This window comes from Drosophila melanogaster, chromosome 3R (genome assembly GCF_000001215.4).
Source record: "Drosophila melanogaster chromosome 3R".
Lineage (NCBI taxonomy): Eukaryota > Metazoa > Arthropoda > Insecta > Diptera > Drosophilidae > Drosophila > Drosophila melanogaster.
This window is the reverse complement of record NT_033777.3, coordinates 9,385,074-9,410,305: the sequence shown is the minus strand read 5'-3', so window position 1 is coordinate 9,410,305 and position 25,232 is coordinate 9,385,074. Positions and strand designations below refer to the sequence as shown.

Genomic DNA, 25,232 nt, shown 5'->3' with positions numbered 1-25,232 from the left:
GGTGTGTGAAATGTGTCGAAGTCGGAAATCGTAGTAGCCTATTTGTGAACATTCGGTGTAGTAATCCAAGCCAGGTTCAGTTCACCTCAGTATCAGCTAGCACGTACACGACTAAAATCTAAACCTGAAAAATTATACGTTTAAATATTCAGTCTTTTGCCGATTTTTGCCCCACTCAGACTGTTTTAAAAGCTCGATTTTTTTTTGTACCATTTTTTCGGTGTGAAAAAGGGGCCCTAACTTTACTATCAAAATGCGTGAAATTGTACACATTCAGGCCGGTCAATGCGGTAACCAGATCGGTGGTAAATTCTGGGAGGTAATCTCGGATGAGCACTGTATAGATGCGACCGGAACGTACTACGGCGATAGTGATCTCCAGCTGGAGCGCATCAATGTATACTACAATGAAGCCACCGGTGCCAAGTATGTGCCACGCGCAATTCTCGTGGACCTGGAGCCCGGCACCATGGATTCGGTTCGTTCTGGCGCCTTTGGCCAGATCTTCCGGCCGGACAATTTTGTGTTTGGCCAATCGGGAGCAGGCAACAACTGGGCCAAGGGTCATTACACCGAGGGTGCTGAACTGGTGGATTCCGTCTTGGATGTGGTGCGAAAGGAGTCCGAGGGATGCGATTGCCTTCAGGTAAGTTTTGGGGGTTTGGGAATTTATCTGAAAAAGTTTACCCTACTTTTCTCCAACAGGGCTTCCAGCTGACCCACTCGCTGGGTGGCGGCACTGGCTCCGGCATGGGAACCCTGCTGATCTCGAAGATCCGCGAGGAGTACCCGGACCGCATCATGAACACCTTCTCGGTGGTGCCCTCGCCCAAGGTGTCCGATACGGTGGTGGAGCCCTACAATGCCACCCTGAGTGTGCATCAGCTGGTGGAGAACACCGATGAGACGTACTGCATCGACAACGAGGCGTTGTATGACATCTGCTTCCGCACACTGAAGCTGACCACGCCCACCTACGGTGACCTGAACCATCTGGTTTCGGCCACCATGTCTGGTGTGACGACCTGCCTGCGCTTCCCTGGCCAGCTGAACGCTGATCTTCGCAAGCTGGCCGTGAACATGGTACCCTTCCCCCGGCTGCACTTCTTCATGCCCGGATTCGCACCGCTCACCTCGCGAGGATCGCAACAATACCGGGCCCTTACCGTTCCGGAGCTGACCCAGCAGATGTTCGATGCCAAGAACATGATGGCTGCGTGCGATCCGCGACATGGTCGCTATCTGACCGTCGCCGCCATCTTCCGTGGCCGCATGTCCATGAAGGAGGTGGACGAGCAGATGCTCAACATTCAGAACAAGAACAGCAGCTTCTTCGTGGAATGGATCCCGAATAACTGCAAGACAGCGGTGTGCGATATTCCGCCCAGAGGTCTCAAGATGTCGGCCACCTTCATTGGCAACTCCACCGCCATTCAGGAGCTATTCAAACGGGTTTCGGAGCAGTTCACCGCCATGTTCCGAAGGAAGGCCTTCTTGCATTGGTACACCGGCGAGGGAATGGACGAAATGGAATTCACAGAGGCCGAGAGCAACATGAACGACTTGGTTTCTGAATATCAGCAGTACCAGGAGGCGACTGCCGATGAGGAGGGCGAATTCGATGAAGACGAAGAGGGTGGCGGCGATGAATAATAGGATTAACTTCCCACTCAAGATCACACATGAACACCAAAACAGGCTAGCAGGGGAACCCATTAGGAAGGCACAACACATTGGATCTTTGGGCCTTAGCATATTGTGCTTCGAGGCCCGTCGGTTGTACATATTTCCTATATGGATTCTTCACTGTTCGATTATTTATCATTCACACACGTACAGAAGAAATATGTCCACCTTTGTTAAGCTCATGTTGCAATTGCTGTGATTTCTGGGTTACGAATAAATGTTGATTTATAAGCAGACAAGATTACCAACAGCATTTTGCATATTTTTATACCGTTCAAAAGGCATTGCATAAACCTAAACATTAATATATAAATATTCTGGATTGAATTGAATTTGAGGCTAAGCGCTCAATATCGAAAATCTATATTTTGTTGGCAATCATTTTTTAGAGTTGCCTTACGAAAGTGACAGCTTTCCTTTCTGACAGGCCGTCATCATTCAAGTCATTCAAGTCATTGAAGTCAAGGCACCAAGATGTATTTTCCGACTACTCCAGTTACCTCTCGCAGTGGCTATCTGCGCGGCCGAAAGCGCATAAATCCGCATCCCATATCGCAACTGCAGAGTGGAAAACCGACGTCGGAAGACGACCAGGATAGCACAAATGTTGATCTAGAAGAATCAATCAGCTCAAGCTACTCATCGGAGACGGACATCTCGATGAACGTGGAGGCGCAGGACACCAGCACGGATAGTGGTCTGGACACTAGCCAGGAGAGCAGCAACGAACCGCGCTACTCCCTTCGAAAGATGGATAAGAATCCTCTTTAGTGGTTTATTCAACTGAATGGTCTACATGGGTGTAAAGGAACAGCAGCAGCAGCAGTGGCATCGGGAAATACTTAAGCGCGAGCGAAATATTGAGATACTCGGTAACGAATTGAAATAAAGAGTTATCCATATCCAAAGTCTAGACATCGTCGAAGAGTCCTCGGGGTGGTGGGCCGACAATTCGACCATCTGTCTCCGCCTCGTAGTCGGGGTCTCGGAATCCCACCTGCACCTGAGTGCTCACACCGAAACGGTCGTTGATCTCCTCCGACAGGGATCGCGGTACGCCCAGTGCAGAGGAAGAAGCCACTGCCGCATAGTCAAAGCTGCCGTCGCCATCGCGCAGCAGCCCGTCGGCGGGCGTGCGACTACTGGTTAGTCCACCGGGTCCACCACTCCGGTATTTGCTCAAGTAATCGCTGCCCAGAACCTGATCGGTTCGGTTGAAGTCACGGCGTCTGGCCATCGCCTCCTCGGCACGCTGGCGGCGGCGCTTTTCCCGCGCTATAAGATCCTTTCCCTCCTGCACCAGTTCGGTAGCAATAGTTTCGTTTTGCAGGAACTGCTGGAAGCCGAGAGCATTCAGTGCCCGACTGCCGAGGCTAAACCAAGTGGCCAGACAGAAGGCCAGCATACACATTGGGAAGTAGATATTGAAGCCGTTCGAGATGATGCCAATAACATCCATGTGGCCCATGATCTGCGTGTACACCGTCTCCATAATGCGCTGAGGAATAGTTTATAAATTTTCAGTAATTCAGTGTTTACGAACATGTTTACTACTCACGTTGGGAATAATGTGTGTGTCCATATGGATGAGACCCAGGAAGTTGAGGCACATGGGTGGTGTCAGACGGCACAGCAGCATGCCGCTGAAGATCAGACTGTGCTCGTTGGTCTGGTGATGCGGTGCCAGGTAGTAGAGATTAAGGAAGCGTATCCTCAAGATCGTGGAGTAAGTGCAGTAGAAGAAGTAGCATAGAACAACCATAGAGAAGACTTCAATAGTAAAGAAGTCGTAGCTCTCCTTGGCCACGTAGATAACGTTGGCGAATATGGAAAGCACAGGGTGGCGACTGAAGAAGGTAAGCTCGCTCCACACCACCATGGCCGACATGGTGGCGGTCAGAACGCACATGGTCTTGAGGAACGGAGCCTTTAGCAGGCACTCCCAGTACCACTGCAGCGAGGCGCTGTAGCAGATCCTCTCCAGCTGCGTGCGCTGGCGCGGAAACTCAGATTTGAAGCGCCGGTCCGAAGAGTGTATATTCTTGGCCACATCCTCCAGATGCAGCACTGTCTGCACCTGCACGCTCCATAGCGCTTCGGTGCGCTGCAATGTTTGCAGCGATTTGATTACTTGCTTATGAATGCGAACCAGCGCCTTTTCCGAAGGCAAGATAGTGGAACTCGTGGCACCCATGCCGCTGCCTCCAGTGCGCGCAAAGTTTCGACTCGCTCGCTCTTGCAGCTCAATGGGAACCTTGCGCAGAATGGTCTCCAGGCAGGGGCGCAACTCGTGATTGTTGGGTATGACGCGGCTAAGGCCTTGCAGCGACTCAAGGATATCATCCACATGCTCCTCAGCCTCGGCCTTCTCAGTGCTCAATTTGGCTGCCTTGAAGTAGGCATATTGCAGTGCAAATCCCGGCTTGGCGTTGTTCCACAACGATCGAGGTACCTCCACCAGAGCATATCCCAGTAACAGGATGAGCAGAAACAATCCCCATGTGTTCGATGCGGACGAGGCAATTGCCTTGAGCTTTTGCCAATCCAGAGACTCTCCTTTGACGGCAATATAGATGAGTAGTACGCCACAGATGAACAGGTAGGAACCGTAGTAGATGGCATTCTCTATCAGTGCCGATTTAAGTTTTCCCTTGACGGTGAAGTCGCCCGCCTTAAGGTACGACTGCATCAGCGGCATAATCAACCAGGTGAGGAACTGTGAGCTCCAGTAAATAATGCGCCAGAGGTTTGGGAACACGGAGGCGGGCACCATGCCCCACGGTTCCTGGCACTGAGGCGGCGGACCCACCGTGGCGCTCGACGTGTTGGTCACATTTGGGGCTGGGGTCGGTCGGTGCTCCTCCACGCACTGCCGGTAAAGCGTCTGAAATGGCAATTATACAATTTGATTGTTAATTGTTATTAGCTCTAATCGAAGGAGTTGATAACCAAATGACAATAGGGTATATCCAAAGCCGGAAAGCGGTTAATTTGTGTTTCTATAATCAATTCGGGTTTTTTGTTGTCTAACTTTAGGGGTGATTCATTTGCAGATAAGAAATTCCAGACCAAAATCAATGTATGCTTACAATTTGAATGGTGTCGGCGAAGCTTTAGATAAAAAGTTAATTAATTTCCGTTCGAAATTTAAGTTTTGTTTAAAAATTACTAACGTTTCACATGCAATAAAATGCGACAAACTGTGTTTTGATGGAAATGGAAATCTAAAGATTACTTCTTTATGAACGAAACGTGTTTTTAAATATTTATAATTTCTAGTCGTTCTAGTCTTGTATATATTTATGATCGTTGGAATATATATTTTACCTGCAACATATACAAAACATATACAAAACCACAACATATGGCAGAAAGGACAGAAGCATTTGCACGTTTAAAAGTACTATATATGCACATCTACAAAATCATATTAATGCAACTATTTATTAAGTTATTTTAAGCTTTCTGTTGTTTCCTATTGCGGCTATATTCTATTCCAAATGGTCTTATAGCTTCACATTCCAACTCACCGATGTCACGTCCAGCGGAATGGTGAATACAATTAGAAAGGAGAAACACCAGGCGGTCAGCACGGACAGGGTGACCAGGATGTGCTGACGTGGTATGTTTCCGTAACGGTACAGCGAGATGCTGGCCAGGAATAGGGCGGCCACGATGCCAAAGCTTAGTAGGTACGCCATTGTGACTAGTGCTTATCCCGATCCCGATCCTGGTACGGGTGTACTCAGTTCTTGTGCTTTGCTGTGATTCTGTGTATTTGTGGTGCGTGCGTGTGGGTGTATGTGCTTATAACAAATGTATTTCTGCGATTAAGGACTGGTTCATAGCGAGCCTGTGGGCTCCGTGGACTTCTTCTTCTGCTGGCGCTTCTTCTGCAATTGGCGAGCGGTGTCCCGATGCATTTCCTCCAGGCGTTCCAGCGCCTGCGTCTTTAGCGGCATCAGATGTGGCCGGCAGAAAAGCAGCTCCGTTTTGTGCTCGAAAAACAATTTTCCGGTTGTGGGCTCAATCAGATCGATTTTCTGCAGCACCTCGGCCTCCACTGAGGACATCCTTTGGAGCTCCGCGGGCGGTCGGGGGGCGTGGCCGGGATGTGTTGGGAGCTGGCGTTGGTGGTATCTTCACTACGCCGGTACCAGTTCACCTTCGTTGTGTTTATTTGTTTTTTTTTCTCGGTCAATCAAATCAATCGACTTTATCAAAAAGTGTGAACGTGTGCGTGGGTGGGCCGAACAGCACTGTTAAATGAAGTGTAACGTGCGTTTTCATGTTGACATGCTCTGGTCACACTGGACTGTGGTGTTCACTTGGGAATTTATTTATTTATACCCATTTTATTGGGTAGGAGAGCATTTTTAAAGGCAAATAAATTTCTAATTAACAATGCTTTTTTATAATCATGATAGTTTCAAACATTTAGGTCTTGACCAACACTAGAAACACAAAACTTCTTTGCAGCGAGTTGGCAGCCCTTGGTCAATGTTTTTGTTTTGCTGGCACAGCAAAAGAAATTCTTAAATTAGGAAAATTTTATTTGGCCTGGCCAAGATTGCCCAGAAATGGAAGCGAATGAAAGTGCGATGCCAGGAACGGACAAATCCCAAGCTTGTCGCACCAGCGGCGATGGCATGGAGCAACCGGAAAACAGTGGAGCGGCCAAAACAGAGAGCGAAATCCCAGCGAGTGCTGATGTGGACAACAAGGTAAAGAGGCCACAATTATCGCGAAAAGACAGCTCCGTTGTCCAGGAGGCCGTCATGGGCAGGAAGACATCAACTAGTAGCGGCCACTCCTCAAATTTGCCCCTTCCTGGCTTGCATACCCTGTACAGACGACCCGAGAACGTCACCCGGAGTTTGGCGCCCGTTGTGCCCAAGGGGGAGCTGGTCCAGATGCGGCCAAGACTGGTCACCAGCGCGGACTCGCTGCCCGAACATAAGAAGACCAAGGCGCCCAAATTCGTGCCCTACGAACCATATCCGGGTGCCGTGAATCCCATGATCTCTGAGCCAACGAATAAACACAAAATCCATCGGGATAAGAACAACCTGGACATTGCGGTGCTGGTGGATCAGGTGTCCACGCTGCGCACACAGGAATTGGAGACTGAGACAACGGATATTAAAGAAACAGACACAGCCAGTAGCCATGAGGTAAACTCACTTAAAGAGGAGCTGGCCAAGATGCGCGATGAACGCAATTACTTTCAAGCCCAGTATAAGTTCCAAACGCAGGTGAATAGCGAGCTGAAGAGCCTGCTGGTGGCCTCCGTGGGCGAGGATCTGCAGACACGGGTTAATCTCCTCACCGAGGACAAACTACAGCTGGCCAGAGCTCTATTGGACACTGCCAACAATTTGACCACCCACACCGAGCAGATTGAGTTCCTGGCCGGCCAGTGTGAGGTCTGGCGGTCCAAATTCCTCGCCAGCAGCGTTATGGTTGAGGAGTTAGCCCGCTGGAAAGCCGATCTCACGCAGAAGAATCAGCTATTGAACGAGTCAACGAAGCAACTGCTTCATGCCACCCATCAGATCCGCGAAATTCAGCTAGATATGCTTAAGCAACTGAAGTTCCTGGCCAAGATTCGTTTCCTCAACCTGCCCGCCACCGATGTAATCAGCCTAAGTGCCGAAAACCTTAACATTCTCCAACGCATGGTCCTGCACACTGGCGTGGGCATTCCCGAGGAGACACTAAAGTTGTCCAGCGCCAGCACAAGTCCACTTTGTGAGGCGGAGAAGTACGCGGTTAGGGTAAGTACAGCGATAGTTAAAGTGATTCAAACATCCAGTTAATGGTACACCTTATTACCGTCCCACCAGGCCTTGGAATTCATTAGTCAGCCCCTGATGGCCACCGATGAAGCCATACGAGCACTTTTCGACCAGGCCCAGCGACCCCACTACGTGCAATCACCTGCATCCGAAGTAACTCCTGCCTGCGATAATCAGCAGCTAGATAAAATGCAATAGTTTTTCGACAGAAATCAATGTTATATGTGTGTGTAGGCCTAATAAATTTTATATACAATCAAATAACATAAATGCAATGCTTTAAAGGTGCTTAAAACGACAGATTCTTGAATTTTTGAAGATTTCCCATTTCCCATTTAAAGCAATCCTTTATTTGGCCTTCCTTTCGGTGGCGTACAGATCTAGACGTCTTTGCCCAAAGACGGGAATCTGCTGACGCACCTGCTCCACCTCGGAGAAATCTATATCGGCCACCACGATTTCCTCGCCTTCACTGGCACTCTGCTGCACCTTGGCCCATGGATTCACCACCATGGAATGGCCATAGGCTACATACTCGGCGCTTGTGTCACGGGCTGGTGATGTTGTGACCACAAAGAGTTGGTTGTCATTGGCACGGGATCGCTGCAATAGCTCCCAGTGCAGTGGACCAGTGGTCATGTTGAATGCAGCCGGATAGATGATCATCTCGCAGCCTGCGTTGCGATAGAGCCTCGCCATCTCCTCGAATCGAATATCGTAGCAGATGCCGATGCCAATCTTGTGGCCATCTACGTTGATGATGGTGAAATCATTGCCTGCGGACAGCGTTTCCGACTCCTTGAAGCGAATGCCACCCTTGACATCTATGTCAAAGAGATGCATCTTGCGATGCTTGGCCACAAGGTCACCAGTGGGTGACCAAACCGTGCAGGTGTTGTAGATGGCATCGTTTTCGCCCAGTTCAGGGATTGTTCCGCCCACGATGTACACCTGGTGCTTCCTGGCCAAATTGGAGAGCTGTTGCGAGGTATAGCCATCGGGAATGGTCTCGGAGTACTCCCGAAAGTACTTGGTGCCGTATGGAGCATTAAAGCACTCCGGCAGAGTGATCAATCGGGGTTTATGCTCCTTGACCGCCGCCTCGATTTTGGTGACGGCGTTTTGGACATTGGCCACTTTGTCCTTGGAACCCTTGAGCTGCAGCAGCGCCAAACGCATGACTATTAAATAAGAAATATTTAAGTGGATCTCTTTGAAATTTTGAGAAACACTTACTGTTGCTAGTTTTGCTCATATTGCTGCAATTAAATGTTATCTTTTCGCGGTTTGATAACAGATTTCATCGCAAGCAAAACAACAACAGGTTATCGCAGGGGCGTAGTAAAAGGGATCAATATTTATAAAACGCATTATTTAACCTCATATTAATACGCATATACTTAGCCAAAGCATACTTAACCAAAAGAATATAGCATTAAATTGTGTATAAAATCCTAACTTTTCTAACAAAAAATAAATAATTTGCAACCCCCATAAGCCCATGTTTTCATGGCAATCTGGCAAGGTCTGCAGTGCTCGAAAGTGTCGTACAGTGGGCAGCGCAGCCAAGTTCACGTCGTGCGCGAACAGGGTTGCCACCTTTCTTTCTAGTTTCGTCTCTTTGAGGTATGCACGTGTTCAATTAACAATTTCACGCAAATTCGCCGAAATGTGTGAAAAAATTGTGAAAATATACCACCAAATGCAGCCCAAACTGCACCCACCCTAGTGTAACTCCAAACTAATAATGATTTTCACCGCTTTTGCACATGTAACCCACGAATCGCCACGACAAGCAGCAACAACAACAGCAAAATGGTCCAACGTCTGACGCTCCGGAGACGCCTGTCCTACAACACACGCTCCAACAAGCGGCGCATGTAACTATCCAACTGCAATACACCTCACCAATATGAAAAATAACGCACATTTGCAATTTACAGTGTTCGCACGCCCGGTGGTCGTCTGGTTTACCAGTATGTGAAGAAGAACCCCACCGTGCCCCGTTGCGGCCAGTGCAAGGAGAAGTTGAAGGGTATCACCCCCTCCCGCCCCAGCGAGCGCCCCCGCATGTCCAAGCGCCTGAAGACCGTGTCCAGGACCTACGGTGGAGTGCTGTGCCACAGCTGCCTGCGCGAGCGTATCGTGCGCGCCTTCCTCATCGAGGAGCAGAAGATCGTCAAGGCCCTGAAGAGCCAGCGCGAGGCGCTCGTCAAGCCGGTGAAGGCCCCCAAGGCCAAGCCCGAGCCCAAGAAGAAGCCCGCTGCTGGAGCCAAGGGAACCAAGGCCGGTGCCGGCAAGGTCACCAAGGGTGGTGCTGGCGCCAAGGGAGCCGCTGGCAAGAAGCCCGGCCAGAAGCCAGCCGCTGGCAAGCCCAGGAAGTAAACAGCCCACGCAACGAGTTCGGTGTACTGCTAAATAACTTTTAAAATAAATTGGTTTTTTCCAACTGGATTTACTGTTTGTATTTTTAGTTTGACAGTCCAGTTGGATTGTGTACTTTACTTATTGGTTGTTCTTGTTTTCCAATCAGACCGTTCGACTTTTAGACATTTATAGCAAAACGATTTCAAAAGTGAGAATATAATATAATTAAAATAAATAAATTTTAAATATTTCGTTTGTCACAGAGTTTTACTGTGCTCGTAGTCAAACTTTTGATGATTTTTCAGATTTATTGATAATTATAAAAAATAAGATCCAGTGTTATTTTTCAAAGTGTCAATTTGTGAGAGTGATCACTGTATATTCATTGTATGACTAGGTGGCAACTCTGTTGAGAACAGCTGTTCGGCAGAAGCAATTGGAATTTTCTTAAAAATCACGTAAGTCGTTGATTGTTTATAGTTTCTTGCAAATGCAATTAATATTTTGTGTTTAGAATGGCGGGAACCAAGGTGCTGCGCTCCCTGCTGCACGAATTGCGCCAGGCATCTCCAAATGGCTGCATCAAGGACTCTCTGGCCGCGCGCTACATTTTGGCGCAATACAAGAAGTTCGCCACCACGGAACAACAATTCTGCAAGGCGCGCAACGAAGCGACTTTCCTGGGTCAAACCTACCTGACCTACCTAGCCAGCCAGCGCCGGTACTTGGAGCTCTACAAGGAATATCACGGAAGGGGCGAGAGATCCGTAAGGGATACCGCCGATTTGGTGGGCTTCAAGCTGCCCTCGGATCCCAAGTGATCTAGTTATATAGAAAGATAGTTACTAGCGTAGTGCGATTAAAGCGTCCCGATTTTGCAAACTCCGTGCTTGTGTTTGCTGTCTACTGAATCATCTGCATGAGCATGGTTATAACCCGGTAGGAGACGCTCATCAGCTGCAGTTGAAAGCGAAATTCACATAATGTCATATAAAGTATACGTGGTGTTTGCATTTTACCTGTTTAAAGGTGTCCAGCGAAATGGACAGGTAGCCCATGGCATTAAGTTCCACGGGCTGCTGCGCCCTGATAATGATTATGAGCAGGTACCTCTTGTACGCTATAGAAGCATCGTGAAAATCATGATTGTACACGGCGTGGGCCACCTCGCCGCTCTGCGAAGAACCTCAGTTAGTGGGCATACCAAGGATCTCAGCCATTACCCACCAAGTCGAGAACTTGCTGACCGTAATAGCACACCAGGTAGACCTGCATCACAGAAGTCCCGATGAAGATCACATAGGTGAAGCCCTCCAAGGTGGGACCCTGAATCAGAGTGTACACCGCCACCGTGCAGATAACCGCTGCGGTGGTCAGCAGGCTTAGAAGCAGCGATTTTCCAAAGATACCATTCAGATCGTTTTGCAAACTGATGAAAGTGCTCATCGTAAAATTCAACTATCACTAAACATTTGGCGTAAATCACTTGCATAGTTACCTGACCAGGTGCACCTGCTTGTCGACAATTTTCGCAATGAATTTCCTGTCCTCCTGGTCGTGCTTCACACTGGGCTTGTGATCCGCCAGTGATCGTATAATGCCCCTGAAGTGGAGATTTATCTGCACCTGAAAGTACAGCAGCCAGATATCCGCGCCAATGTTCGAAATGACCATCTGTGTGCTGTGCAACCATTCCAGAGCATAGATGCTGATGTAGATCCAAACCGGATCCTTCTCAGGATCATACAAAAAGTACGGATAGCAGTGCATGTAGGTGAAAACGTTGTGCGTGAAGTAAGCTATAATCGACGTAATAATCGGTCCAATAACAACCATAATCGACGAACCAATGTAGATAATAACCAAATATACAAATGACTTGGTCCAATAGTGATCATTCACCCGGTGATAGATCCTGTCCAGCGTGGTCTTCGGATATAGTTCGGCCAGTTTTGAGTTTAGACTTTGAATTGCACTCCTTTGTAAGACAGTTGCGAATTTCGTATCCGAGTTGATGATATAGGTGACCAGAGTGGCATACCGCATGATCAGCGAAACATTGTCAATGGTCTTTGCCTCCACCATACGAAATACCATGACTCCTACACAGACCCCATGGCTGGCGAGACAGAGGAAACGATATATCCAGTATAGTATCCTGCGAGAGCGGGTCTTCGGAACGCCCAGCATGTCGTAGCCCATGATCCAGAACACCGTCGTGGGCAATCGAGCGAAATCCTCGTAGCTGTACTGCACAGGTTCCATTCTGAAGGTGTTATGTGGCTGGTCCTGCTCCAGAAAGCGGTTATATATGTGGTCTTCGTCCTGTGGGAGTGGTTTGCGGTTTGGTAATTGGTTTCCTCAATGTTTTCCACTAATAGAATGGAAAACGTGAGTGGTGACAATTAGGCAAGGTGTTGAATTCATCAATAAATAATATGTGGCCTTTGAATTTATAAACCAATTAAAATTATGCCCTTTTACTGAAGCAATTTTTGTAAGATAATACAATGCTTAACAAGCTTTTTATATATTTGTTTGAATTTTATTTGTTCACGTATGTGGATGGCAAAGAGCAGACAATAAAGAGAACACTCGAATTAAAATGAACATTAATTAAGATCAATTGAGAGATGCGCGGAATCAGAGTTGCAATTACCACGGCCAATCGGGTTATAACTTTTTTATGATCATGGGTTGATATGCCGCCATAAGGGCTCCATAAGTCAGATATGTATGTTCAGCTTTCTAGAGATCTGTGAGTCTGGGAATTCCTTGTGGTTTCACACCTTTGCTGGCTTAAACGTCTCTCGTTAAAACTTTAACGTGAAAATGACAAGAATAGAACCTACCGTTTAAGGTAGCAAGATTTCCCAACCCCCTAGTTTTAATAGTTTTATCAAGAGGGTCTCAAATTTAATTAGCTTTCGGTTATTAAGACCTGGGCAGCCAGTTTGTGTGCCCATTCCCGCACTTGTCCATAAAAATATGTACGCATAATAATGCCGTTTGACTGGGAGAAGTAACCGCTTTGGTCCGCGAGCTTGCACTTAATAATTTCCATAAATGAGTTGCCCAGTTTTCTTGGGCGCGTTTACCGTTCCATTGTTGCTGCACTTGTCTTTATTGTTTGCTGCTTTTGTTGTGCACATAAATGAAATTCTTGCACACAGCAACAAATTGGCATGGGAGTCGTCCGCTCAATAGCTTCTATCCGACTTCTGACTGGAATGCTAAGCAGCCGGGCTGCAGCAAAGGAGCTGTCTTGGCTTTTGACATTGGAGCAACCTTCTAACTGAAAGGTGTTACGTCTGGAAAGCAAATAGTTGACATGAAACTGGGGATAACACTTCATAGGGTACTTTACATAGCCAACGGATGCTGATCCTCATAGAGATTCAATGGACAAAGCATCCTCAGATACTTAATGCATCTGAAAGATACCAGATACATTTGTATATCTTGCTCAATGTATCTTAATGGTTTTGTTTTGATCTGGTTACTTCTTCCAGCCCATCAAGCATTTACATACATTTGTCACTGTATTGCACAATTTGCAGCCCGGTCATCTATTGTTCATCAAGTTCCCATTGCCGAATAATTCCGGGCCAACCAGCTATATAAACCGAACATAGATATATGTGCATGTACATATATCCATGAGTTCAGACCCATGTTGAACTTCTCTCATCAATTTTACTGTCTTACACTGCACAAGTCATTTATTCATTAGTTTCAATTGGCCGCCAACTGTTGCCACCCATTTTCTTCTGTTCTTCGAACCGAACAGCTGAAACTGAATGCCCCATATTATAAACGCCAAGAATTGCACTTGCAAACGCAACGCGAACATTAATGGGACATCCGAAGAGATTTATATTTATGTGAGGCAACTATGCGTCACAATAGACCCAGTCTGCTTAAATTAGAATCAGATATTTAGGCCGCCTCACTACTTATAGCAGTGCTCGGTATTCGACTTGTACTAGGGAAACTACGACGAGTAAATAAAGGAATTAAATCCTGTGCAGTCACCAGGACACCGGAAGGTGCCTGGTGTCGCTATCGCCGTCTCACTAAATACTTTATGAGGCCGAGGCGCCTTTGTAAATCTTCCCTTTTTTTTTCTTTTTGCCGTCTGGCTCCAACCAAAATAAACACAGCAATCCGGGACCCGGGACACGGATCCGTTGCATAGACAACGGCAAACACCCTAAAACCCATAAGAAAACACACACAACGGGGAGATGAATGACTGGCTGCCTGGCTGGCGGAACAAAAAGAGCAAGCAGGGCATCTCTGAAATGGGCAACAGGCTGGCCAAGAGACGCACTGAATGGCTGGGTGCAAAGTGGTCTGGCCAAGAGAGGTGGCGAAGGTGGCACGCCATTTGCCCGGCAATCAAATCAATGGGCAGGGGTTTTGTCCTCCAGCATGGTAGCATTAATCGGCATAAAGTACAATATCTCACACCCTTTCGAGTGCCGATGCGATTTCAATATCCATTATTCAGCCGCAGGTGGGGGCGGTGGTGGTGGATTATAGAGTGGATTGGTGGCACTCAAAAAAATATATTTAAAATTAGATTTAAAGAAAACTATAACTATTCTTTCCTAGATTCAATAATAATATATATTCAGCATTACCAAGTACCTTCTAGGATATACCTTCTGGATATATCTGTATTAGTACTAATTAAGTCTCTTGAGTTTATAATAGTATCATTGCATATGGAATTATTTAAATATTTCGTTGGTCTTAAAAAGGGATTGTACCTCTTATTCTACTCTTAAAAGTAAGTCTCATCGCAGTGTAGAACTTTGGCAAACACTGTTTGCATTATGCGCAGAACAGGACTCATCTCTGACCACAAGGACAACAAAGAGCCAGGAGCCGGTGAAGCGACAGGAGCGTCAGAGTTGCTGCGCTTTTCACTTTCCCATTTATTAATGAATTTATTGGCCCGCCTGCTTTTGATGCGCAAATGCATTTTCGCATTTATCCCTGAAACTGACGTTCGACGAAAGCAAGGGGGTGTAAATTAAATGGAGATACCGATGGCTTCCAATTGCGGGGGTGATTGGCCCAGGACGAACAAAGGGTAGATCCACGCATAACATTTATCATAGCTTTTGTTTTGGTTACAGCTCAGCTGCTTCCGTTTCCACAGCGACTCACAGTGGGTGGGTGTTTGACTGGTTGGGTGTTCGTCCTTAGATCCTGTCAGCTGTCCCACGAAAGAGCCGAACCTGCGTAATTAATAGTGCGGAAATTTGGTAATTCTCCGATTACAGCAGTCATTGCTATCTGCCAACGAACAATTATGGGCTGGGTTGGGGAAAAATGTACAGGAAGGAGTATAGAAAAAGTGACCTTTTTTGCTTGAAATGATTGCAATTTTATAGAAAGGTTGTAATTATAAGACAAAAATTATTGATATTTAAGATAGCGAAGTGTTCCTAATTAAGATTCTAAGACATCAAAAAGTTATAGTTATGAAACATTTCATAGGAACACCTAAAAATCAGTACTGTACTATAGTTTTGATACAAATAAGTTTAAATGTTCTTTTGGATGTTCGTGGATCTTCTTTTCTAAAAAAAAAGAAACACAAATATCAGCCTTAAAGGAGAATTTTCTTATATGAAATATATACTTATACCATAAATAATGGGAACGACAGAACGCAAAAGTAAGCAAACATAACTAATCCCGTTGGTGAAACCCACTATTAAGCCTCTTCTGCCTTATGGTGACTTTTATTGTTTGAAAATGTTTGCTGGGTGTTCTGCAACCGGTTTTTCTCACTGTGCTCTCTCTCTCTCTGTTTCTTTCGCCGCACTCGCATTGCTCATTCGCCGCATCGGCCCGAGTGTTTCGAGTATCTCGAGTGTTTTCAGTGCCGGCGCTCAGTTTCCGCTGAACATTCGAGGCGAACGGTTCGCTGTGTTTGGGCCTGCTTTCAATATTCCCCGATTTCCGGACTCGATTCGATCCAATCCGAGCCAAACCAATTCGAGATACTCGGCGCTGAGCTCCATTCGCGATTTTTGAGTTCTGTGGCCATGTGAAGTGCACGCATCTCGAAGTGCCAAAATAAGTTCTGATAAAGCCTTCAAAACGATAACCAGCCTTATTCAATTATGTTTGTGCCAAGAACTGTGCTCTAGTTACGCGATTTGCAAGTGAAATCCGACGGCAAAGAAATTCTGCGGTAAATGTGGTTCCCCTAAAATAGCAAGAAGTGTAGATCGCTTGTAAACATTGTTATTTACATTTTTAATTTATATAACGGTTAAGCATCTTCTTATTGCTGCCGCTGCTACTGTTGTTACTGTTGTTGTTGTTGTTCTGGTTCTGGTGGCTGGGGATGCTCCCCTAGCTGCTGGCTGTCTAACCCGTTTATATCTTTTACTCGACTTGGCAAACTGCACACGCACATACAGACAATGCATCAAGTTGCTGTTCTGGCGCATCCAGCAAATGCACAGCGAAAAAATAGCATGTGATCGATCGTATAAATCAATGTTTATAAATTAATGAGTAAATATACGAAATTCAACACGCAATTTCAATTCTGTGACAATATTTACAAGTGACAACTGATACGATTAGATATCGAACTGCTATTTTTCCTTGTGTATCTTTAAGATACACGTTCTTGCCGCACACACCTTCTGTCGCTTGTGTTTCCTTATTGACTTCGCCCCTGCCCCATGGCTCCTACCCCTCCCCCTACCTCATTCCTCTTCCTTGGGGCAATGTTTATTTTTGTTTGCTCGCCCAGCAAGCGGGAAAAACAAGTTTTTCTCTTTGAAACCAAAACAACAACCACAGCAGCAGCAGCAACTGCGACGCAACTCTTGGCTCGCTTTGCTTTTGGAAAATACTTGGGGAAAAGTTCAAGTGAAGACAACTGTTGCATTCAAAATACCAAAAAAAAAACCAAAAGCACTACAAAATAAATATATACATTCATGTGGAAGTGTCGGTTATGGGTGAGAGCGGAAAATGCGTTAATTAGCGGATAAAAATGCATATGCCAGTGACTCGAATTAAGTCGTTAATCAAACGCCGGGACGAGATCGTGTGTAATTAGCAAATGTCGTGACATATGCAAAAGTAAAAAGTGCCAAAAAAAAAAACACCAAAGAAATGTCAACGCATGTGAAAGTTTATTTTTTGTAAAAAGAAAAACAAAAGTGCTCGTGTGACATAAATAATTAATTTTTAGTGAGGCGATAAAGAAGCAACGCCAGCGAATAACCAAATTGTCATGCAACAAGTGTTTGCCACATGTTCGCTGTGTTTTTTCCTGTGTTTCATGTAGAATTTCCAGCATTCCGCTCTCCCCAGAACAATATCAAAAAACGAAAACATAACCCACGATAAAAACCGCTGTTCTGTTCTGTTCTGTTCTGAATCACTTGCCTATATATAATATCCATTATATGTTATGTTACATATGTGCATATCTCACAGAGAGCCGCGACCCAAATAGGGAGTAACGAGAGCATCATGGGCTTCTCATCAGCCCTCCAAAGTCGCGCCGCCCACGAGGCGCTGATCGTCCGCCAGGATGCCGAACTCCGGCTAATGGAGACAATGAAGCGATCCATCCAGATGAAGGCCAAGTGCGACAAGGAGTACGCCATCAGCCTGACCGCTGTGGCCCAGCAGGGTCTCAAGATCGATCGGGCTGACGAAATGCAAGGTAAGACTACAGGTGCGATAAGATTGTATAGCCAATTATTTGGTCAGTGATACCACCAGTACGTGAAGTACGTTGTCCTCGTGTTACTATTTATTTAGTTCGCTATCTATGAGTTTGCAGAATCGGTTATTAAAGAGTATAAATTAAAACGTAATTTTAGTTTATTTAATCCGGCCCAAAGACCTTAACAATTAGTGCAGTATTATATGCTTGCATTCATATGTTAAAGATAAGTTAAGTTTAAATTGAATTTGGGTGGTGGAGTTTATACAAAACATATGTTCAACATAGTAAAGACAACAATTTATAGCTAAATGGACCGAGTTTCACGATGAGATGCTCGAACCCCATTGACCTCTTGGGCATTACTCACAACATTCACTGGGTGGCCACTGGCCAGTATCATCCATTAGTCAGGGTAAAAGTGCGGCAGTTATATGGCAAGTGTCGATAAGCTGGTGGATGTTATTGTTAATGGCCCCTATATGAGATGGGATGGCATGAAAGCATATCTTGTTCTAAGGGTTGGGAGAGTGAAATACTGTACTGCCCTTCCTGCACTCCATTTGGTGTGATTTTTGGCAGCCTGCTGGGTTTGAGAAACTGGCCACTGGCTATCTCGCGTGACTTGATCGCATTTCCAAGTAAATGAGACGCGTTGGGCTCTACATATTTCAAACGACTCGAGATAATCGCCAGACAAGCAAATCGCTTTCAACTACCGTGCTCTGGGTGGCATAGTCATTTCATCCGGATGCAGCCGGGCAGCCAGGACTCTGGACTAAATTGGCCTGCACACTCGCTGCTTTGCCGTTCTGCGGAGCTCATCAAAGTGTCGACAAAGTGCAGCTGTCTTTTGCTTCTAGCTGCTTCTGCTCCCCTAGAAGATAAACACATGAAAATTGCTATAATTTGCAGGCGATGTCAGTGCTTTTCGCTTGGGAAATGTTTTCCCTGCTGTTTACATGGCCAAACAAACGTATCCGCTGGATGATGCGAATGTACACGCACACCAACCAGTGCACAAAAGCGTAGCCGAATGATTTAGTTCGGGCCATTTGATATAGCCCAACTATATATACAATATACATATATATGTACTTCTCCGACTGTTTATCTGCTTCGCTTCTCACCTTGACCATGAACTTAAATCGCTCGATTTGAGTGCAGTTTACTGTCTAAACTTCAGACTTTGCAGCCTAGCGAAGCGCAAACATTTTAACCAAAAACGAAAAACAAAAAAACCAGAGGAACAGACGTGGGTATTATGTTTCCGATTTGCTCAGCAAATAATTTTCCAAAAATCTGTGCAAGGTATTTGCGTCACTTTTGCATAACGCTGGCTTAAGAAAAATGATTCATTGCACTTTTACCCAACTGTTCAGCGGATAAACTCCAAATGAGTCATATGTCTGGGTAAACTGTGGATTAGTTGCGGTTTACGGGTTTTAAGACTGTGTCTAATGAAGATAGAGACCGTCTTATGACAATTTTCATAATAGCAAATGTAACAGGCAGTTATCACGTAAATGTGGTTGGGAAAATATCATCATTATCATCATATACTGCAGATTACTATCCTAAAACCATAAGTTCAGTTTATATAAAAAATGTCATGTAATCACATGAGTGTTACTAATGCGTGTTAGCCTTCTATCCCTTTGCAGGCAGCCTGATCTCCAAATCCTGGCGATCCTACATGGATGAACTGGACCACCAGGCCAAACAGTTCAAGTTCAACGCGGAGCAGCTGGAGGTCGTCTGCGATAAGTTGACCCACCTCTCGCAGGACAAACGGAAGGCCAGAAAGGCCTACCAGGAGGAGCATGCCAAGATCGCAGCACGCCTGAATCATGTGAGTGTCTCGGTCAACACCTTGAATACCCATTAGACATTAGAACACCCGACGCGCCCAGTTCAGACAGCATATGAATTATCGAAAAAAAAAAAACGGTGCACTGAGAACAAATGTGGGGTTAGTTAGAAGGTAGATTCTTGTCTTTCTATTTCGATCGTCCTGCTTAAAGCCTCCACTTAAATGTATCTTTTCTTTTGGTGTACGCATTCATTTATTTATGATTGCCATTGAGGAGTCAACTCGACCAAAATAATAATAATCATTTGGAGCTTGGGGCCCCACAAGACCCAAGCTCCGCCCACAGCCGTCTTTTGTTGGACTGCTCCATTGTTCGATGTTCCCATATAGTATATTAAGTATTTGTATAATCAAAATAAATATTAAGCATTTCTGCGGAAAAGAAGAAACGACTTGGGGCACATTTAAGCAGCTTAAGAGTCTTGTAAACACTCACCAAAATATGAGTGGAAGGAGAACTCCAATGATTGCTATTGGCTTTGTGAGCCCAGTCGGCGTACTAAATCAATAGAAGTGTTTATTTATGAGCCGTGTCGTGCGGCAACAAGTTTATTAACCCACCGAACAACAGCAAAAATATTAGAACAGCAAAAAAACAAAAACAAAAATAAAATGATAAAAAGATAAAAATATAAAAAGCCCATCCAACAACACGAGCATGAAGAAGGGTCAACAAATTGCGAATATTTACGGGTGCTGACAGCAAATTAGCATTTTAAATAGACACAAAAGAGCGCGGCGGAACTTCAGTGTTCAGTCCAGTTTGTTTTGAAAAAAGGTGTCCTATGAAAAATGCTTTTTTGGCCACATGCGACATGTTGCCAGTGGACAGATCGATGTGGCCACTACCAAAATGTCGATGGCGATGACACAAAAAAAAAAAAAAAATTGTTTTGTTTCGTGATTTTGGCATAGAACATTCCGCTGCCGCGAGGCTACTGTTTTATATCTTCCTGCGGCCTTTGTCAAGTCTAAACAAAAGTCTCGTTTGCCATTGCATCGCTCGCTAGCTAGCTAGCTTACTTTATTATTATTTATTTATCTATCAAGATACCCCCCATCTATTTTGTGGCAAACAAGACTTTTTGCGCCGCAGTTTCGCTGGTGCAAAACAAAATTTAATGGACGCCGAGAATGCCAATCAAAATTTCAGCGAATCGTCGATGATTTCTTCATATCATTTAACAATGTCTATTGTTTGTACTTGTTTATTGAGCATCGCGAAAAATCAACTCAACAAAACGCAACTTTTATGCATTGAAAAGTACAAAATGGACGAAGATTTCATTAGGATAAAGTTCAAAAGGCTAGATTTATTTACTCCTTTGGCTTTATCTTCATACTCAATGATTTGTAATCAAACAGCAAACTTTGGCAACTGCAAAAAAACGAAGAGCGTCCAAAAAACTGGCAACTAAACATGCTCCAAACTTGCGCCAATCTCAAGTCAATTGACAACAATTTAGCGAAATAGCAATAAAAATTACAAGGCATGCAGACAGTAGCAAAAAAAAAAAAAAGAAAAAGGCAAAGCAAAAATTCTGGGTAAAAGACCCCGAGTTGGAAGATGAGAGCTCCGACTCCAGTGAGTCTTGAAAAACGATTCTCTTCTCCGGATTCTCTGGGTTTCTTCGCTTCGTCTCCCATCGTCATTGGTTTTTATTTTCTTCATTGGACTTTGACTTTGTAATATTTGCGCAATGGATTGAACCGAACGGCAGCAATAAGAGCAGTAGGAACCTGACTTGTAGACAAGAACTCATCGAGGAATTGTTGCTGTGCTGTTGTTGATTTAATAAGTGTCTAGAAATGGGTCGACCACTCCAGCCAGTTGACCAGTTGGTCTGTTGGTCTGTTGTTCTGTCCAGTTGGACGGCATCGATGGCGGAATCGGTTCTATATGGTGTTGATGGATGGAATTGCAGTGTGGTGTTGATGGATTGGCATTAGATTATTATTATTGGAAGCAGACAAACAATGTAGTTGTTTAAGATTGAGTGAAATTGAATTAGACGATGAGCTTATAGACTGCGGCATTATTTATTTAGCATACTTCATGAGCAATGATTATTGCTCACCCAATTAACTAGTCAATAGCTGAGAAAGAGGTAAAATAATTTAGTTAAGTGCTCTGTAAAAATACTTTTTAAATATTTATTTCATTGCTTTACACATTATATCGTTTTTAATGATCTAAGCAGATGTTGAGCCATAAACATAGGAAACTATCTTTTTATCTATTTTACAATTGCTATGTTAACTTGCCAAAAAAAAGTACTTACTCATAAGATAAGGAACTTAAAACTATTTGCTATTTTTATTACAACACTTCACATTAAAACACTTAAAGATAGTAATGCAAACTATCAGACAATCAAGTGCTAATTGCTGGAATTTAGATTGCGAATTCCAGGAATATTATTTCAACTTTATATTACTTAATTGATCAAGGAATGTAGTTTGTCGGCACACTAAACCCGATGTTCAATTTGCTGTCGTTTAATGGCCAAACTCAATCACTTAGACCAGGCTGTCATCAAAATATTTAGGGAAGCATGTTGGCTAGCTGCGAGTTTGGTTATTAATTGAAAACACTTAAGGGCGCCTGCCCGCAACTTGCAGCTAATGGATATGGAATTGGTTTTAATGTATCTTTGTATCTGCTTGCCTGTCAAAACTACTGCACACGCCCCGCAAAAACGCATTAGGTCTGAACTTCCGGGTGGGTTTTCCAGCGCTTTTCCGCACACATGACAGCTTTTCTGGGGCTTCACGTATATCTACATATATATGCCCCCTCCCCTCCTTGAGTTTCCCCTCAATTCTATTGTATTGATAAACCGCAGAAGGCATGCTAAAATGGCCAGACTTGTTCTTTAGCAGCGGGTATACATTTCCTTAGGCTGGCATTGAAAATACTGCAGCGAATCGTACTCGTATTAATTACAATAAGTTCAATTCAAGTATCTTTATGGCAATCAAACAGAACGACGACGTCAAGCGAGACAACAACAATCGGTCGTCTGTGTTTTCGTCTCTGGCATTCCAGATAAGCCGATAAGATATGACTTTGAAGTGGGCGTACTGCGCGGGGTGGGCCAAGTTGAACTGAACTGGAGGAACACAAACAAGCGAGTGCAGTGGCCACATCAAATGTATCTAGAAAATGCACATGGCTCCCGTTCAGTTTGTAGCACTTGAAGATACTTAACGAATGGCACGCCAAAGCCAGCGCTTGATTGAATGAAGTTCCCCCCATTAAACTTGTTGAACGGGGGGCACGGTAATGTTATTTGAGAAACGGCGCCAGAATTATGTTTTTCAACCAACCCTCAGAACTGGGAAATGCCTCGCCATTTCACCCCAAACCGACGTCCTTTCACTCCACTCAATTGGCTCCAAGCACAAAAGCCTTCGGACATGCCTTTTAATTGAGCTGCATTGACCTGTGCCCGGAGTTCTGGACTTCTCAAGTGTCTACAAAGTTTTTCCCCCGTCCCCACAATGCATAATGGCCACACGCACGTACACCACAAGAAAAAGGTTCAAAAAGGTTCTAATTTGACTCACTCTGATTTCGATGCAAAACTAAAGCTCCCAACTTTAGATAATCGCGAACAACTGAAACCAAGAGATACGGTTGGACTATCATGTGGCAGCCCCGGGTAAACGGCATAGTTTCTAAATGATAAATGGAGTCCCAAATCTGAGCCAAGTACAGGGTCGCAAATGCGTTTCGTATACAACCATTTTGGGGCATAAATTCTGAATGTGTCTTGAACCCCGAAATGCTATGCACATAAAATGCCAAAACAACTTAAATGCTTGCCATCTGCGTGGGGGTTTGTTTTTCGGGGCAACAAAAAAAAGGGGGGGTGCCACAAAAGTTTCTTGACATTGCGACAAAAGCTGCACAAATTGCAGGCACACATGCCGTTGTCTCTTGACAGGGACAACTTGTAGATACTTTTGTATCTGTTTATTCGCTAGTCACTGCCATAAGTTGTCCGGCCTGTAAGCCCAGTGATATCGTAAAGTTTTGCAGCTGCGAACTCCTAAATTCGACCGAAGTGCACGCAGCATAAAAATTAGACCTGATATTTGTTGACAACAAACATGGGACAGAGTTTGTTTTTCATTCGCCGCAAGGGGGGGGAGGGCGCATTGGATAACGATTTGTTATTTTTTCTATGCGGAGGGTGGCACGGAGGAGGTCGTAACTCCATGGTGTTGTTAAAAAGCTAACTTGCGGTCGTCGGACGACGTCATGGCGTGCGACTGGCGTCCAACGCCTGGGGTTGGTTTCTCTAACCTCCAACATCTAAACTCCAACTTGCAACTCCCAGCCGATACATTTGGGCCAACAATCATGTTTGGGGGTTGCTAGCATAATTGCCACATAATGGCCACGAATGTCTGTGGCGCCACTTTGAGTTGCCCACGGCCAGTTCCGGCTGCAGTCCGCTGACTCATCTGCCGCTCCGCTCCAAGTTGCAACTTAACTTTCGTTTTGGACCAGCGTCTGCGGATGGCGGAACTATTAACCACACATCCAGCTGCATCGACATTGTCTGGGCGACATAAATGCAATGCACGTATGGGTGCACTGAAAGAAAGTCAATTTAACTTAAAACCATCTTACCAGATCTCAATACACTTTCAAAGTAAGGAAACGCGTACAAGATATAACTATTGTATAGATATAATTTTTATGGAAAAACACATATTTTTCCCCATTTTTCTTGAGTGTCTGCTGAGAGCGTGTTTGCCAAACTCAACGTCTCGACGGCCCTGATGATGATTACTTCCGCCAAACAGTGACATTTTCCACGTGGCAAAGCAATTCCCTCGCCTAATGCAATCGGGCATTCGGCTGGAGAAATCTGTCTGAAGAGTCTTTGTCTGCCAAAAAGAAAACTCGTTATCGGTTAACGTATTGCAAATGAATCTAAATGTAGCAGCGGAAATATTTCCGCAAAGGTTATAACCTTCAGTTTCCAAGACACGCATAAATTTTCCACCAAATAAACAAAGATATTTTTTTTTATGTATATAGTTCTTAGCTGCCATTAGTGCGTTTTCATCTGGGCATTATATGTAAATTCGAATTAAAATACTCTTGCTCGCTTTCTCGTTTTTCATTTTCTGATTTATATGCCTCGTTATTGGATTTCGCCTTAATTCATATTCCTCTTTTAATTCGCATTGTTGCTGTCGAAAATCTCATCAATTATGTTTGTTGATTCTGCCAGCCTGCTGGATTCGCGGCTTTTGTAGTTCCTCGTCAATGGGATGGATATAAGGTGCGGTATCATTTCGGTCTTTTCTTCTATTTTTTTTTTTTTATCCATCACCATACATTTCCTAGGCAGAGGATCGCCCCTGGGTCTGGTTCAATCGCCCACGCCTTCATTTGATCATTAAATATCAGCAGAACCAGCAGCCAAATTGTTTACTTACTCTCATACATATAAGCGAAACGCTATGGAAGAAAAACATTAAGAAAACAGCAACATGTTTATTTATAAACAAAAAAATATATCTTGTGTGCTAAATGACGACAAATTATAGCTATTTCATTGCCGCTAATTTTCTAAAGAAATGAATATACTCATATCATACCTTTTTTGCCCCTCATTCAAAACCCTGCACGTGCCCTTTTTAATTTCGGAAAGTCCGTTGTGGTGGCAAATTGAGTTAAGCCCGTTGGACAACCGCAAAAATGGCCAAATAAATAAATTGGGAACAGAGTTGGAGTTGTGCAATGCAACAAGGGTCACTGGTTTGAGTT

General features: G+C 44.7%; 10 protein-coding genes and 1 non-coding gene across 18 annotated transcripts in view; 6 read left to right on the top strand and 5 right to left on the bottom strand.

The window, feature by feature from the left end:
• The first annotated feature begins 23 nt into the window (after positions 1–23).
• betaTub85D (beta-Tubulin at 85D) lies at positions 24–1,923 on the top strand. The gene is made up of 2 exons (NM_079566.4): positions 24–646; positions 706–1,923. Exons 1-2 carry the CDS (start codon positions 254–256, stop codon positions 1,651–1,653), a joined length of 1,341 nt encoding a protein of 446 aa, NP_524290.2. The 5' UTR covers positions 24–253; the 3' UTR covers positions 1,654–1,923.
• A 213-nt stretch (positions 1,924–2,136) lies between these two features.
• Positions 2,137–2,612, top strand: CG44261 (uncharacterized protein). Its single transcript, NM_001300322.1, has one exon. It carries the CDS (start codon positions 2,161–2,163, stop codon positions 2,455–2,457), a length of 297 nt encoding a protein of 98 aa, NP_001287251.1. The 5' UTR covers positions 2,137–2,160; the 3' UTR covers positions 2,458–2,612.
• BBIP1 (BBSome interacting protein 1) lies at positions 2,449–5,921 on the bottom strand. The gene is made up of 3 exons (NM_001170097.2): positions 5,217–5,921; positions 3,245–4,570; positions 2,449–3,184 (listed from the first exon to the last, which is right to left on the bottom strand). Exon 1 carries the CDS (start codon positions 5,757–5,759, stop codon positions 5,529–5,531), a length of 231 nt encoding a protein of 76 aa, NP_001163568.1. The 5' UTR covers positions 5,760–5,921; the 3' UTR covers positions 2,449–3,184; positions 3,245–4,570; positions 5,217–5,528.
• On the bottom strand, positions 2,449–5,921 carry CG8135 (uncharacterized protein). The gene is made up of 3 exons (NM_141633.2): positions 5,217–5,921; positions 3,245–4,570; positions 2,449–3,184 (listed from the first exon to the last, which is right to left on the bottom strand). Exons 1-3 carry the CDS (start codon positions 5,385–5,387, stop codon positions 2,597–2,599), a joined length of 2,085 nt encoding a protein of 694 aa, NP_649890.1. The 5' UTR covers positions 5,388–5,921; the 3' UTR covers positions 2,449–2,596.
• A 115-nt stretch (positions 5,922–6,036) lies between these two features.
• CG9356 (uncharacterized protein) lies at positions 6,037–7,742 on the top strand. 2 transcript variants are annotated; one of them, NM_141632.1, is made up of 3 exons: positions 6,037–6,068; positions 6,128–7,463; positions 7,533–7,742. In NM_141632.1, the coding sequence occupies exons 2-3, from the start codon at positions 6,267–6,269 to the stop codon at positions 7,680–7,682; spliced, it is 1,347 nt and encodes a 448-aa protein (NP_649889.1). In that variant the 5' UTR covers positions 6,037–6,068; positions 6,128–6,266; the 3' UTR covers positions 7,683–7,742. The 2 variants fall into 2 exon arrangements, with proteins under 2 accessions (NP_649889.1, NP_731347.1); NM_169278.3 differs by lacking the exon at positions 6,037–6,068 and having other exon boundaries at positions 6,155–7,463.
• On the bottom strand, positions 7,688–8,811 carry CG8132 (uncharacterized protein). The gene is made up of 2 exons (NM_141631.3): positions 8,721–8,811; positions 7,688–8,665 (listed from the first exon to the last, which is right to left on the bottom strand). Exons 1-2 carry the CDS (start codon positions 8,737–8,739, stop codon positions 7,833–7,835), a joined length of 852 nt encoding a protein of 283 aa, NP_649888.1. The 5' UTR covers positions 8,740–8,811; the 3' UTR covers positions 7,688–7,832.
• Positions 8,812–9,079: 268 nt separating this feature from the next.
• RpL34b (Ribosomal protein L34b) lies at positions 9,080–10,069 on the top strand. Of its 4 annotated transcripts, none has more exons than NM_169277.2 (3): positions 9,080–9,110; positions 9,284–9,364; positions 9,428–10,069. In NM_169277.2, the coding sequence occupies exons 2-3, from the start codon at positions 9,300–9,302 to the stop codon at positions 9,867–9,869; spliced, it is 507 nt and encodes a 168-aa protein (NP_731345.1). In that variant the 5' UTR covers positions 9,080–9,110; positions 9,284–9,299; the 3' UTR covers positions 9,870–10,069. The 4 variants fall into 4 exon arrangements, with proteins under 4 accessions (NP_731345.1, NP_001287250.1, NP_649887.1 ...); NM_001300321.1 differs by having other exon boundaries at positions 9,428–9,937; NM_141630.2 differs by having other exon boundaries at positions 9,104–9,364; positions 9,428–9,937.
• Positions 10,070–10,252: 183 nt separating this feature from the next.
• CG34117 (uncharacterized protein) lies at positions 10,253–10,736 on the top strand. The gene is made up of 2 exons (NM_001043225.2): positions 10,253–10,309; positions 10,366–10,736. Exon 2 carries the CDS (start codon positions 10,367–10,369, stop codon positions 10,670–10,672), a length of 306 nt encoding a protein of 101 aa, NP_001036690.1. The 5' UTR covers positions 10,253–10,309; position 10,366; the 3' UTR covers positions 10,673–10,736.
• An 18-nt stretch (positions 10,737–10,754) lies between these two features.
• Or85f (Odorant receptor 85f) lies at positions 10,755–12,116 on the bottom strand (the record flags this gene model as incomplete). The annotated part of the gene is made up of 4 exons (NM_079565.3): positions 10,755–10,808; positions 10,871–11,026; positions 11,079–11,280; positions 11,350–12,116. The coding sequence occupies 4 exons, from the start codon at positions 12,114–12,116 to the stop codon at positions 10,755–10,757; spliced, it is 1,179 nt and encodes a 392-aa protein (NP_524289.1).
• Positions 12,117–15,568: 3,452 nt separating this feature from the next.
• asRNA:CR46145 (antisense RNA:CR46145) lies at positions 15,569–16,416 on the bottom strand. The gene has a single exon (NR_133368.1).
• The window catches only part of FER (FER tyrosine kinase), a 26,944-nt gene continuing 17,471 nt past the window's right edge, over positions 15,760–25,232 (top strand). For all 4 annotated transcript variants that reach the window (NM_169274.2, NM_001275482.1, NM_079564.4 and 1 more), the window contains exons 1-3: positions 15,760–16,065; positions 17,334–17,565; positions 19,233–19,420. In NM_169274.2, the coding sequence (NP_731341.1) occupies positions 17,370–17,565; positions 19,233–19,420 (384 nt within the window). In that variant the 5' untranslated portion in view covers positions 15,760–16,065; positions 17,334–17,369. The remainder of the gene's footprint in view (positions 16,066–17,333; positions 17,566–19,232; positions 19,421–25,232) is intronic.